The 12,883-nt window shown below is 39.5% G+C and overlaps 1 protein-coding gene across 1 annotated transcript in view; it reads left to right on the forward strand.

The window, feature by feature from the left end:
- The window catches only part of OPHN1 (oligophrenin 1), a 599,190-nt gene that overhangs the window by 352,970 nt on the left and 233,337 nt on the right, over window positions 1-12,883 (forward strand). The window contains exons 11-12 of the mRNA XM_060002992.1: window positions 3,542-3,633; window positions 12,392-12,470. Coding sequence (XP_059858975.1) covers window positions 3,542-3,633; window positions 12,392-12,470 — 171 coding nt within the window. The remainder of the gene's footprint in view (window positions 1-3,541; window positions 3,634-12,391; window positions 12,471-12,883) is intronic.

Consider the following 12,883-nt stretch of genomic DNA (forward strand, 5'->3'; position numbering starts at 1 on the left):
TTGAGATTTTTCTTGTTTCCTGAGATAGGCTTGTATTGGTGTAACATTCACTTTTAGAATTGCTTTTGTTGCATTCCACAAATTTTGGATTGTTTTGTTTTCATTTTCATTTGTCTCCAAGTATTTTTGATTTCCTCTTTGATTTCTTCAGTGATCCTTTGGTTGTTTGGTAACACAGTGTTTATCCTCTACATGTTTATAGGTTTTTTTGCAGTTTTTTTCTTGTAGTTGATTTCTAGTCATAGTGTTGTGGTTAGAAAAGATACTTGATATGATTTCTATCTCCTTAAATTTACCGACACTTGTTTTGCATCCTAGCTTGTGATCTATCCTGGAGAGTGTTATGTGCACTTGAAAAGAATGTATATTCTGCAGCTAGCTTTTGAATAGAATGTCTTATATATAAAAAGAGGCCCCTCTTTTGGTGGGGCCTACTACTATGGGCAAACTGGTGGGCAACCCCCCGTGGTTGGTTGCCAGGCCCTGCCTACTGCTGAAGCTACCACCTGCTGGTGGGCTGGTCTGCATTCCATTGCAGTTGGCTGTGGGGCCCAGGGAGTCCTGGAACTGGTTATTTCCCCATGGTAGTTTAGGCTGTGTCCTGGTCCTTACCCACTGGTGGGCTTGGCCAGGTCACTGGTTGGCTTCTTGTGAAGCCCAAAGGAAGGGTCCCAGAGCAGGTGTCAAGCTGCTGCTGGGTCAAGCAGGGGTCTAAGGACTGGTGTCAGCCTGCTGTTTGGTGGGGCTGGATCCTGGGTAAGCTGGCTGTGGGGCACAGTATGTCTCAAAGCTGGTTTCAGCACACAGCTGGGCAGTGTTGGAGCCCATTGTATCCTGGGGCTGTTGCCTGCCTGCTCCAGAGTAAGGCCAGTGCCTGGAGCTTTTGCCCACTTACTGGTGAGCAGCGCTGAGCCCTGTGCTCTCTGTTAGATGACACTGGGTCCTGGAATGGCTGGGTAGTCCAGGGGGACCTATTGCTGCTGCTAGCCTGATGGTGGATGGGGCTGTTTCCCTCTGTGGCTGGACTAGCATGTCCTAGGACTTTTTCCAACTAGCTGGTGGGTGGGGCCAGGTCTGACATTAATAAGCTACAAGGGGAACTCCAAAATGGTGCTCCTCAAAATGGCTGCCACCAGTGTCTATGTCCCTAGGGTGAGTTCCAGTTGTCTCCTGTCTCTCTGGGAGGGTCTCTAATACCAGCAGGTTGATTTGACCCAGGCCCCTTTCAAATTACTGCTTTTGTCCTGGTTCTCAGAGCAGGTGAGATTTTGTGTGCACCCTATAAGAATAGAGTGTCTATTTCCTATAGCCCTCTGGCCCTCCTGAAAGGAAGCCCTGGCTTTCAAAGCCAGATGTTCTGAGGCCTTGTCTTCCCAGGTCAGGACCCCCTGACTAGGAATCCCATATGGGGGTCAGTTTATCCCTTGCCCCTTAGGGATAAACTCTGCGATTGTAATTATCTTCCTGTTTGTGGATCATGTACCCAGGGGTGTGCGCCTTGACTATACCATGTCTGTGCCCCTCCTACTTGTCTAGTTGTGGTTCCTTCCTTATACCTTTAGCTGTAGAAGATCTTTTCTGCTAGTCTTCAGGTGATTCTCATCATTGATCATCGCTCCGTAAATAGTTGTAATATTGGTGTGCACATGGGAGGAAGTGAGCTAAGGGTCATCCTACTCCACCTCTTGGACACTCTTGTCTCAAGAACTAGTCTTAAGTCCTAGTTCTGTGGCCTAGTAAATTGTGATCTTGAGTAAATTACTTAATGTTGCTCAGTATCATTTTTCTCAGAAAAAATGGCAAGGATGATAATGTAGTTTATATTTATTGAGCACTAACTCTTTACTAGGTACTAGAGATATAAAGATAAATAAGACACTGCCCACATCCTTGAGGAGATCTCAGTCAAGTGGGGAAATCAGACATGAAAAAAAAAAGCTTTAATACAATGCAGAAAACACATAGCAGACAGTATATGGTATTGGGGAAGGATTTTTGAGGAAATGAAAGCTGAACTACAAGTTGCAGAACAAGTTAAGAGTTTAGCCAGTCAAAGAATATAGATAAAGTCAATTTGGGTGGAGGAAACAGTATATGCAAAGTTGGAGTCATGAAAGAGCATGATACATGTGTGAAATAAGAGTACTTTTGCACTGATGGGACATAAACTAGATGACGGTGTCTGGAGGTGAACCTGGAGTGGGGGGCAGGGTGTTGTCCCCCAAGCTTTGACATCACCTCACCAAATCTGAAGGAGTTGAGAGTTTAAAGAAGGAGGGTGAGTACACGATACTGTTAATTACTCTCATCTTGCAAGGCTAACAGTGCTTGATATCCTAAGTGTTGGGGTTGGGAAGGCAGATTGAAAGGTAAATATAGAGTTTTGTTTCTATAGTGCAGGAACAGGTAAAAGGATAGACCTGCAAAGGGCTTGAGTGTGACAATGAGAGGGAAGTACTGGATGATCAGCTTTATGGACCAGTTTGGATGGTATAGTGCTTAGGCAGTATTTCTGAATTCGAGACAGCAAGGTGGGTAGTATTATTCCTATTTAATAGGTTGTGAAGTTTATATTCAGAGAGGAAGAATATTTACTCTGGGCCACATAGCTAGTAAATTGCATAACTGAAACAAGACCCAAGGTTTTAAACTTCTTAGTTTATTGCTATTTCTGCTATATCGACTTGGGTGACTTCGGGTAAGCCATTTTACCTCTCTGCGGTTCACTTCCCTCTGAATGTTGTTATTGAAGAAAAGTGGTTTAAAAATACCTAGCATAATATGTGGCACATAGTAGGTGATCCATAAACATTACTTCTCTTTCCTATACCCCACTGTCTCTGTTGAGATAATAGAAGGGAACTGAACTATGTTGGGATTTGGGGAATTTTAATCTGTGGACACAGTGGATTTCTATGGCCTTGTTACATGACCACAAGACAGATGGGCCACACTATCCTGCACATATGAAATACCAAATGCCACCTTGACTATTACACAAATATGCCTATTTTCCCTACTCCTGCCCTATCTTTGGAGATAATGCTTTTGTAATTCCCATCATCTTAAAGACTCTGGAAGTGGGGAACCAAAAATATTTTTCTTCCCCTCTTCTATCTGCCATTTTAATGCAAGGAAGATGCAGAAAGCCACTTACTCATTGCAAACTCCCTACCTAGAAGCCTCACGAAATTTTATTTTGTACATTTATTTTGTACACTTTGGGCAGTGCATTTCTCCTGAATTCCCCTTTACATGTTGTATAATGAGTTTCCTATTTAATATATCATGCTTGGAAAAGAGCAAGGGCTTATCCTGAGCATTTTCTCCTGAACTCAGCCATTGATTTTTGGAGCAGAGAGAAACCACTGCCACCTTGCTGCAACTACCATTTGAGGGGACAAGCTTCTCAGTGAGGCTAAACATTGTTCCCGCTGCCCTGAGAGATGCCTTCCAAGTGACACTGAAAACGCTGCAGTAGGCAGAAGAAGCTTCTATGTATTTTTTTTCAAGCTGGCTATTAATCCTTTTCTTATATCAGGGACCCTTGGACTTAACCCTGAAGTACTGCGTGAGAAGGAAGACGGAGTCTATCGACAAGAGATTCTGTTTTGATATAGAAACTAATGAAAGGTAAGCTGTGCTGATATGAATTGACAATGTCCCCATGTGCCAGATGCTGAGCCTGGGTAGGTATTTTATTTTCCTCTGTCATCTCTCGTTGATAAAAATGAGCAAAATTATTCATGACATCATTGTCTTGGCTCTTCTGGCTGCCCTTTCAGGGATCCCTGTTAGAGCTGGCCCAGAGCTAGTTCTCTCTATTCAAGGTTCAGTCAGCTTTGCCTCACTTGCTTTAGGCAGAAGTTACTCCTAGGATTTAATTTGCTATTATATATGCAAAAGGTCAACATTTGGTGATGCTACAAAAGGACAGGGTAACAGAACTCATTCTTTTTTATTTCTTAATATACAAGAACAAATGAATTGGAACACATATTTAAGGGGAGGTAGATTGGATGGAGGGTGGTAGTGGTATTGGGGAGTCTTTTTTCCCCATTTGGTACAAATATGATACAAATTTTCCTACTTTGCAGATATTTATGTAAAGTGGAAATAGTTTGATTATCAACTTTCTGGTTTCAGCAAAAGCTTGCAAACTTTGGACTTCGTTGCATTTGTTTCTCTCCAGTGCCCTCTTTTTTGTTTTTTCAACCTGGGCAATTTTATCAGAGGGAAATTTAACTGTTAAATTTTAAAATGAGAATATTTGGAGTTACTTTGGAAAAAGGCATGTTATATAGTTGGGAGGTTGATCCAAAATTCAGTGAGTAAATGTGTTGATTTTATTTCAGTCCATTATTTCCATGTATTAGGCACTAAGTAATACAGTAGAATTTAACAAAATGATCAGATTGCTAGAAAGGAACTTGAAGGTTGAATTACAATATCATATGAACAAAACTATTAGTGACTGGAGTCATACAGATCAGATTAAGAAAATAAGCCATTTTTTTTGTCTGGGAATAAGTAACTATTAGTCCATTTCCCCATTTTAAATTTCTGTTTGTGGAAGGGCAAGCTGGGGAGAAGTTGAGAGAGTGGCATGGACATATATACACTACCAAATGTAAAATGTAGATAGCTAGTGGGAAGCAGCCATATAGCACAGGGAGATCAGCTCAGTGCTTTGTGACCACCTAGAGGGGTGGGATAGGGAGGGTGGGAGGGAGACGCAAGAGGGAGGGGATATGGGGATATATGTATACGTATATCAGATTCACTTTGTTACACAGCAGAAACTAACACAACATTGTAAAGCAACTATACTCCAATAAAGATGTTAAAAAAAATTCTGTTTGTGAATCTATATGCATTCTTTGTTAAGCATCGATGGTCCTGGACTTCCCTGGTGGCACAGTGGTTAAGAATCTACCTGCCAATGCAGGGGACACAGGTTCAAGCCCCAGTCCAGGAAAAGCCCACATGCCACGGAACAACTAAGCCCGTGTGCTACAACTCCTCAACCTGCGTACCACAGCTACTGAAGCCCATGTTCCTAGAGCCCCTGTTCCACAACAATAGAAGCCACCACAATGAGAAGCCCACGTACTGCAACAAAGCATAGCCCCCGCTCACCGCAACTAGAGAAAGCCCACTGCGCAGCAACAAAGACCCAACACAGCCAAAAAAAAAAAAAGAATGGATGGTCTCAATCAAAGATGGCTGTAATTGTAAACATTGTTACTGATAACCAAAAGGCTGTCACTCATTTCCCCCACAGCTTCAGGCCCAGTAGGAAGGGGAAAGTGACTGTTGACTGTCTTCTTTTCATGAACATTTAGTGTCTTTGGCTCTGCAGCATCAATGTACATAAACGAAATAAAAATTTTCTGTGTCTAGTTCCATTCTGTTTCACTTTTCAGCTTAAATTTGCCACCCACTTGCAAGTAATATTGCCATAGACTCAAAGCATTTGCAAACAGTTTGGCACTAAGGTTACGGACTAAGACCAACTCATCTTTATATATCTTGCATCTATTCCTGTGTATAGCTCATGTTAGATACTGAATTTGGTATTCATTTTTAAATGTGTTTTTCCCTAACCAAAAATGCTGAGGAATTCTGAGAATAGAACCCAGGAATTAAAGTTTCAATGTATCTATGATTTTACTTGCCACATCTAGGGCATTTTATTTTTATTTATTTATTTATTTTAAATGTTATTTTATTTTTTTTTCTTAACATCTTTATTGGAGTATAATTGCTTTACAATGGTGTGCTAGTTTCTGCTTTATAACACAGTGATTCAGATACACATATACATATGTTCCCATATCTTTTCCCTCTTGCATCTCCCTCCCTCCCACCCTCCCTACCCCACCCCTCTAGGTGGTCACAAACCACCGACTTGATCTCCCTGTGCTATGCGGCTGCTTCCCAGTAGCTATCTATTTTATGTTTGGTAGTGTATATATGTCCATGCCACTCTCTCACTTTGTCACAACTTACCCTTCGCCCTCCCCATATCCTCAAGTCCATTCTATAGTAGGTCTGTGTCTTTATTCCCATCTTACCCCTAGGTTCTTCATGACCATTTTTTTCTTAGATTCCATATATATGAGTTAGCATAAAGTATTTGTTTTTCTCTTTCTGACTTACCTCACTCTGTATGACAGACTCTAGGTCCATCCACCTCACTACAAATATCTCAATTTTGTTTCTTTTTATGGCTGAGTAATATTCCATTGTATGTATGTGCCACATCATCTTTATACATTCATCCAGTGATGGACACTTAGGTTGCTTCCATGTCCTGGCTATAGTAAATAGACCTACAATGAACATTTTGGTACATAAAGTTTTGAATTATGGTTTGCTCAGGGTATATGCCCAGTAATGGGATTGCTGGGTCGTATGCTAGTTCTATTTTTAGCTTTTTAAGGAACCTCCATACTGTTCTCCATAGTGGCTGTACCAATTCACATTCCCACCAGCAGTGCAAGAGTGGTCCCTTTTCTCCACACCCTCTCCAGCATTTATTGTTTCCAGATTTTTTAATGATGGCCATCCTGACTGGTGTGAGATGATATCTAATTGTACTTTTGATTTGCATTTCTCTAATGATTAATGATGTTGAGCATTCTTTCATGTGTTTGTTGCCAATCTGTATATCTTCTTTGGGGAAATGTCTATTTAGGTCTTCTGCCCATTTTTGGATTGGGTTGTTTGTCTTTTTGTTATTGAGCTGCATGTGCTGATTGTAAATGTTGGAAATTAATCCTTTGTCAGCTGCTTCATTTGCAAATATTTTCTCCCATTCTGAGGACTGTCTTTTGGTCTGGTTTATGATTTCCTTTGGTGTGCAACAGCTTTTAAGTTTCATTAGGTCCCATTTGTTTATGTTTGTTTTTATTTCCATTTCTCTAGGAGGTGGGTCAAAAAGGATCTTGCTGTGATTTATGTCATAGAGTGTTCTGCCTATGTTTTGCTCTAAGAGTTTGACAGTGCATGGCCTTACATTTAGGTCTTTAATCCATTTGAGTTTATTTTTGTGTATGGTGTTAAGGAGTCTTCTAATTTCATACTTTTACATGTACCTGTCCAGTTTTCCAGCACCACTTATTGAAGAGGCTGTCTTTTCCCCACTGTATATTCTTGCTTCCTTTATCAAACATGAGGTGACCATATGTGCGGGGTTTATCTCTGGGCTTTCTATCCTGTTCCATTGATCTATATTTCTGTTTTTGTGCAAGTACCATACTGTCTTGATTACTGTAGCTTTGTAGTATAGTCTGAATACAGGGAGCCTGATTCCTCCATCTCAATTTTTCTTTCTCAAGATTGCTTTGGCTACTCGGAGTTATTTGTGTTTTCATACAAATTGTGAAATTCTTTGTTCCAGTTCTGTGAAAAATGCCAGTGGTAGTTTGATTGGGATTTCATTGAATCTGTAGAAGATTGCTTCGGGTAGTAGAGTCATTTTCACAATGTTGATTCTTCCAATCCAAGAACATGGTATATCTCTCCATCTATTTGTATCATCTTTAATTTCTTTCATCAGCATCTTATAATTTTCTGCATACAGGTCTTTTTTCTCCTTAGGCAGGTTTATTCCTAGATATTTTATTCTTTTTGTTGCAGTGGTAAGTGGGAGTGTTTTCTTAATTTCACTTTCAGATTTGTCTTCATTAGTGTATAGGATTGCCAGAGATTTCTGTGCATTAATGTTGTATCCTGCTACTTTGCCAGATTCATTGATTAGCTCTAGTAGTTTTCTGGTAGCATCTTTAGGATTCTCTATGTATTGTATTATGTCATCTGTAAACAGTGAAAAGTTTACTTCTTCTTTTCCCATTTGGATTCCTTTTATTTCTTTTTCTTCTCTGATTGCTGTGGCTAAAACTTCCAAAACTATGTTGAATAATAGTGGTGAGAGTGGGCAACCTTGTCTTGTTCCTGATCTTAGTGGAAATGCTTTCAGTTTTTCACCATTGAGGACGATGTTGCCTGTGGGTTTGTCATATATGGCCTTTATTTTGTTGATGAAAGTTCCTTCTATGCCTACTTTCTGCAGTGTTTTTTTTTTATCATAAATGGGTGTTGATTTTTGTCAAAAGCTTTCTCTGCATCTATTGAGATGATCATATGGTTTTTCTCCTTTAGTTTGTTAATATGGTGTATCACGTTGATTGATTTGCATATATTGAAGAATCCTTGCTTTCCTGGAATAAACCCCACTTGATCATGGTTTCTGATCCTTTTAATGGATCAGTCCAAGAAGAAGATATAACAATTGTAAATATTTATGAACCCAACATAGGAGCACCTCAATACATAAGGCAAATACTAACTGACATAAAAGGGGAAATTGACAGTAACACAATCATGGTAGGGGACTTTAACACCCCACTTTCACTAATGGACAGATCATCCAAAATTAAAATAAATAAGGAAACACAAGCTTTAAATGATACATTAAACAAGATGGACTTAATTGATATTTATAGGACATTCCATCCAAAAACAACAGAATACACATTTTTCTCAAGTGCTCATGGAATATTCTCCAGGAGAGATCATATCTTGGGTCACAAATCAAGCCTTGGTAAATTTAAGAATATTGAAGTCCTATCAAGTATCTTTTCCGACCACAATGCTATCAGACTAGATATCAATTACAGGAAAAGATCTGTAAAAAATACAAACACATGGAGGCTAAACAATACACTACTTAATAACCAAGTGATCACTGAAGAAATCAAAGAGGAAATCGCAAAATACCTAGAAACAAATGACAACGGAGACACGACGACCCCAAACCTATGGGATGCAGCAAAAGCAGTTCAAAGAGGGAAGTTTATAGCAATACATCCTACCTTAAGAAACCGGAAACATCTCAAATAAACAACCTAACCTTGCTCCTAAAGCAATTAGAGAAAGAAGAACAAAAAAAATCCCCAAAGTTAGCAGAAGGAAAGAAATCATAAAGATCAGATCAGAAATAAATGAAAAAGAAATGAAGGAAACGGTAGCAAAGATCAATAAAACTAAAAGCTGTTTTTTTGAGAAGATAAACAAAATTGATAAAGCATTAGCCAGCCTCATCAAGAAGAAAAAGGAGAAGACTGAAATCAATAGAATTAGAAATGAAAAAGGAGAAGTAACAACTGACACTGCAGAAATAGAAAGGATCATGAGAGATTACTACATGCAACTCTATGCCAATAAAATGGGCAACCTGGAAGAAATGGACAAATTCTTAGAAATGCACAACCTGCTGTGACTGTACCAGGACGAAAGAGAAAATATGAACAGACCAATCAGAAGCACTGAAATTGAAACTGTGATTAAAACTCTTCCAACAAACAAAAGCCCAGGACCAGATGGCTTCACAGGCGAATTCTATTAAACATTTAGAGAAGAGCTAACACCTATCCTTCTCAAACTCTTCCAAAATATAGCAGAGGTAGGAACACTCCCAAACTCATTCTATGAGGCCACCATCACCCTGATACCAAAACCAGACAAAGATGTCACAGAGAAAGAAAACTACAGGCCAATATCCCTGATGAACATAATTACAAAATATTGTGCACTTTAAAAAACATTCCCTCATTTAACAGTGAAGAGATTAAGACTTGTATATATTTAACTGCCTTCCCTAATCAAAGTCACATAGTAACAAAGCTGTGCTCAATCCCTGGTCTGTAGGCCTCCACACCCCACGTTCTTTTTATTTTTATTCCATTGTCTATTATAAGGAGAATAAATATGTTCTGAAATAGAGGGTCAAATATATTAACAGATGCTGAGGTACCTCTGTGCATGTGGAGTTTTCTGAGTCATGTGACCTCCGCATTTGCTTTCCTTGCTTGTCAGTCAGATATAAGGGGCAGGAGGCAGGCCTCCCAGTAGACATCAGGCACCTTTACTCATGTTCTCTGTGGGATAGAACAAAGGACTCTTTGAGTCCCTTTTTCTATTTCCAGAATAGAGGATAACTTTTTTATTAGTGTTCCTACCAATATTTGAAGCCATAGGCTCATAGGCCATCAGAACTTGAAGGGCAATAATAATAGTAATAATGACAACAGTGACGATGATGATGACAACGACAACTGCTAACATTCTCTGAGTACCTCTATGTGCCAGGCACCATTCTCAGCCTTTTAAGTGTATATTTTCCTTTAGTCTTCATCAGTCACATGAAGTAGGGGGTGTTACTATCCCAATTTCACAAAGACAAGGAGACAGAAAGTAGTTAAGCACTTAGGTTATACAGTTATTAATATTAGAGCTAGGATCCAAATCCAGGAATACTGGTTTCCAAGTCATACTCTTAACCACTGGACTCTACTGCAAATATGCTGTATATGCCTTTTTGTTTTAGATGCGTGACTCAGACCTCAGGGTGGGCAAAGGATTTGTCTAAAGTCATAATGGAAAAGCCTGTACTCTCTACTTTGTCATCTTGTTCTTAGCAATATTTTTCTTTGAATTTGAGTTTCGGTAGCACCCAAGAATCTCCAAATGCTTATTGAATAGTCACTTATTTATTCTTTCAGTTTCTCCGTATGGTCAAGAGAGGACACATACCAGCTTATTGGTTTCCCATGTAGGGAAACTGAGTCTAGAATGGGCTTAACATCTTATCTAGTCTACAGCATGTGCTTTTATGTTTGTTGCCCATTTGCTTGCTCTCCTTCCTTCTGGCTTCAGGATTCAGCTGTGTAGCTGTTTTTACAAAGATTTCTGGACTTTCTAGCCCCATAAGTTATATCCAAATGGTTGGATGTTTCTTAGAAAATGGTAAACTTGAAAGAATCCAGTGCCCAAAGCCAAGTCCTGGTTTTCAATTGATTCTGGCTTAAAGATCATTTGGGGGCTTTTTTTTTTTTATTTAAGGGTTTAGTCTTATTTGAATATTATAATTTGAGTCTGTGAGGAAAAAATTGGCATGGGGTCGATAGGTGGTCACAATGCTTATAAGCTCCTGAGGACACCTAGAATTCAGAATTCCTTTTCATTAACTGATGACAATGTTAGCTAATATCCCTAGTTCAGTAGCAAATCCTGTAAAGTGTAATTGTGCCCAAACAGCTAAAGAGCAGAAAAAAGAACGATTCATTCTAGTTAATGAATTGCTTTTTCTTTTTTTTTTTCTTTCCTTTTTTAAGGAGTACTTTAATGGAATAAGAGACAGAAGGACAGGTAGAACAGGAGTCTCGATATCGGAACTGTAAAGGACCTCACAGCTTGTCTGCTCCAACATTTTTATGGATAAAGAAACTGAGGCACAGTGACTTTTCCACTGAACTCTCTTGTAATTGCTCTTATCATTTCATGACTCTGAGAGAGGTCTCATCTTAACATAGAAGCAGTGAGAGTAACAAGCATCTCATAATGGCACAACTACACAGAGAATGGAAGAGACCTTATACCTGCAATAATGTGGTCAATCCCCAAATTCCAGTTTGGCTTTGAAGGTCTAAAAAGAACATAGTATACCAAATTGGGGTATCTCTGTGTATGTAGTTATAGTTACTGCAAGTAAATAAAATAAAATTGGATTTGAAGTCATCTGCCATGCAGAAGAGGCCTTATAGTGTATTAGTTAAGAAAGAACATGGCTGCTGGACCAAAATTCCTAAATTCAAATCCTGGCTCTATATTTACCCACTGTGTGAACTTAGGTAACCTCTCTGTGCCTCAGTTTCCCCTTCTATAAAATAGGGATTACTATAGTTCCTGCTTTATAACCTTCCTGTGTAGATTAAATGAATTAATACCTATAAAGTACTTAGAAAAGAATCTGGCATCTGGTGAGCATTCAATAACTATTAGTTGTCATTGTTATTCATAAGATTGCTTAAATCAGCCAAAAGGCCTCCTCCATGTGGCTGAGCCATTGTGCATGTTGTTGACTTATTTCCAACTGAAATGCTCCTTGGACATCCTGGGTGGTAAAAGTAGCAAGCCATTTTCCTGATAGATGAACGTGCCCATAATGAACATGCTCAGAAACCCTAGAGCCCAGACCAAATGGCTGGCTTCCAAGAGAGAGAGGCAGGGCGAGCCTCAGTTTGGCTCAAGCACAGTGAGGCCAGTTTAAGTGTGTATTATGGTGAGGTGTCAGTATCTGCCTTCCTATTTCCTTGTCCAACTCTGGCATGAGGCCACCAAGATACCACCTCCACCAGTGTCTCCAAAGTTACTGTTCTCTAAGTTCCATTGTTTTTCTGAGTAAAAAAGATTATGAGAAGTTGGAAATCTATATGCCTGTGCCTGCTCAGTCTGATATCTCCCAGGGCTGAGGAGGACCCTAGATCACAAGACTCCATTCTCTCAGGAGACTTTTCTGCTCTCAACTTGTCATTTTTTTCCTTAGGCCAGGAACCATCACTCTGCAAGCCCTTTCAGAAGCTAATAGAAGACTATGGATGGAGGCCATGGATGGGAAAGAACCTGTAAGTTATCCTAGGGAAACCTCAGCAACATAATCCAGTATATGAGTCGCTCTAGTGGTAGCAGTGGGTCCAGGATAATTAAATGGTGATAGATCTTTGATACTCAAAATTTTAGAGGTAGAAGGAATTGTTGAGTTGACATTTCTTGTTTAACAAGTTAGGCAACTTGAGTTCCAGAGAGGGTGAAAGACTTCTCTAGGATCACTCTCAGAAAGGCATCACAATGGGCCTAGAATCCAGGTCTCTCAGCTTCCTGCTCTGGTCTTAGATTATGCAGCCATGCCCACAAAATCTTCTTAAGAAAGAAAATTAAGCCTTTTTGCAGTTTATAATATTAATATGTGTTCATATATAAGGATGGAAAATAATTTCCATGGTTGTGAACAAGCCATTTATTAAGATTTTATTCAAAA

The sequence above is a fragment of the Delphinus delphis genome, chromosome X (assembly GCF_949987515.2).
Source record: "Delphinus delphis chromosome X, mDelDel1.2, whole genome shotgun sequence".
Taxonomy (NCBI): Eukaryota; Metazoa; Chordata; class Mammalia; order Artiodactyla; family Delphinidae; genus Delphinus; species Delphinus delphis.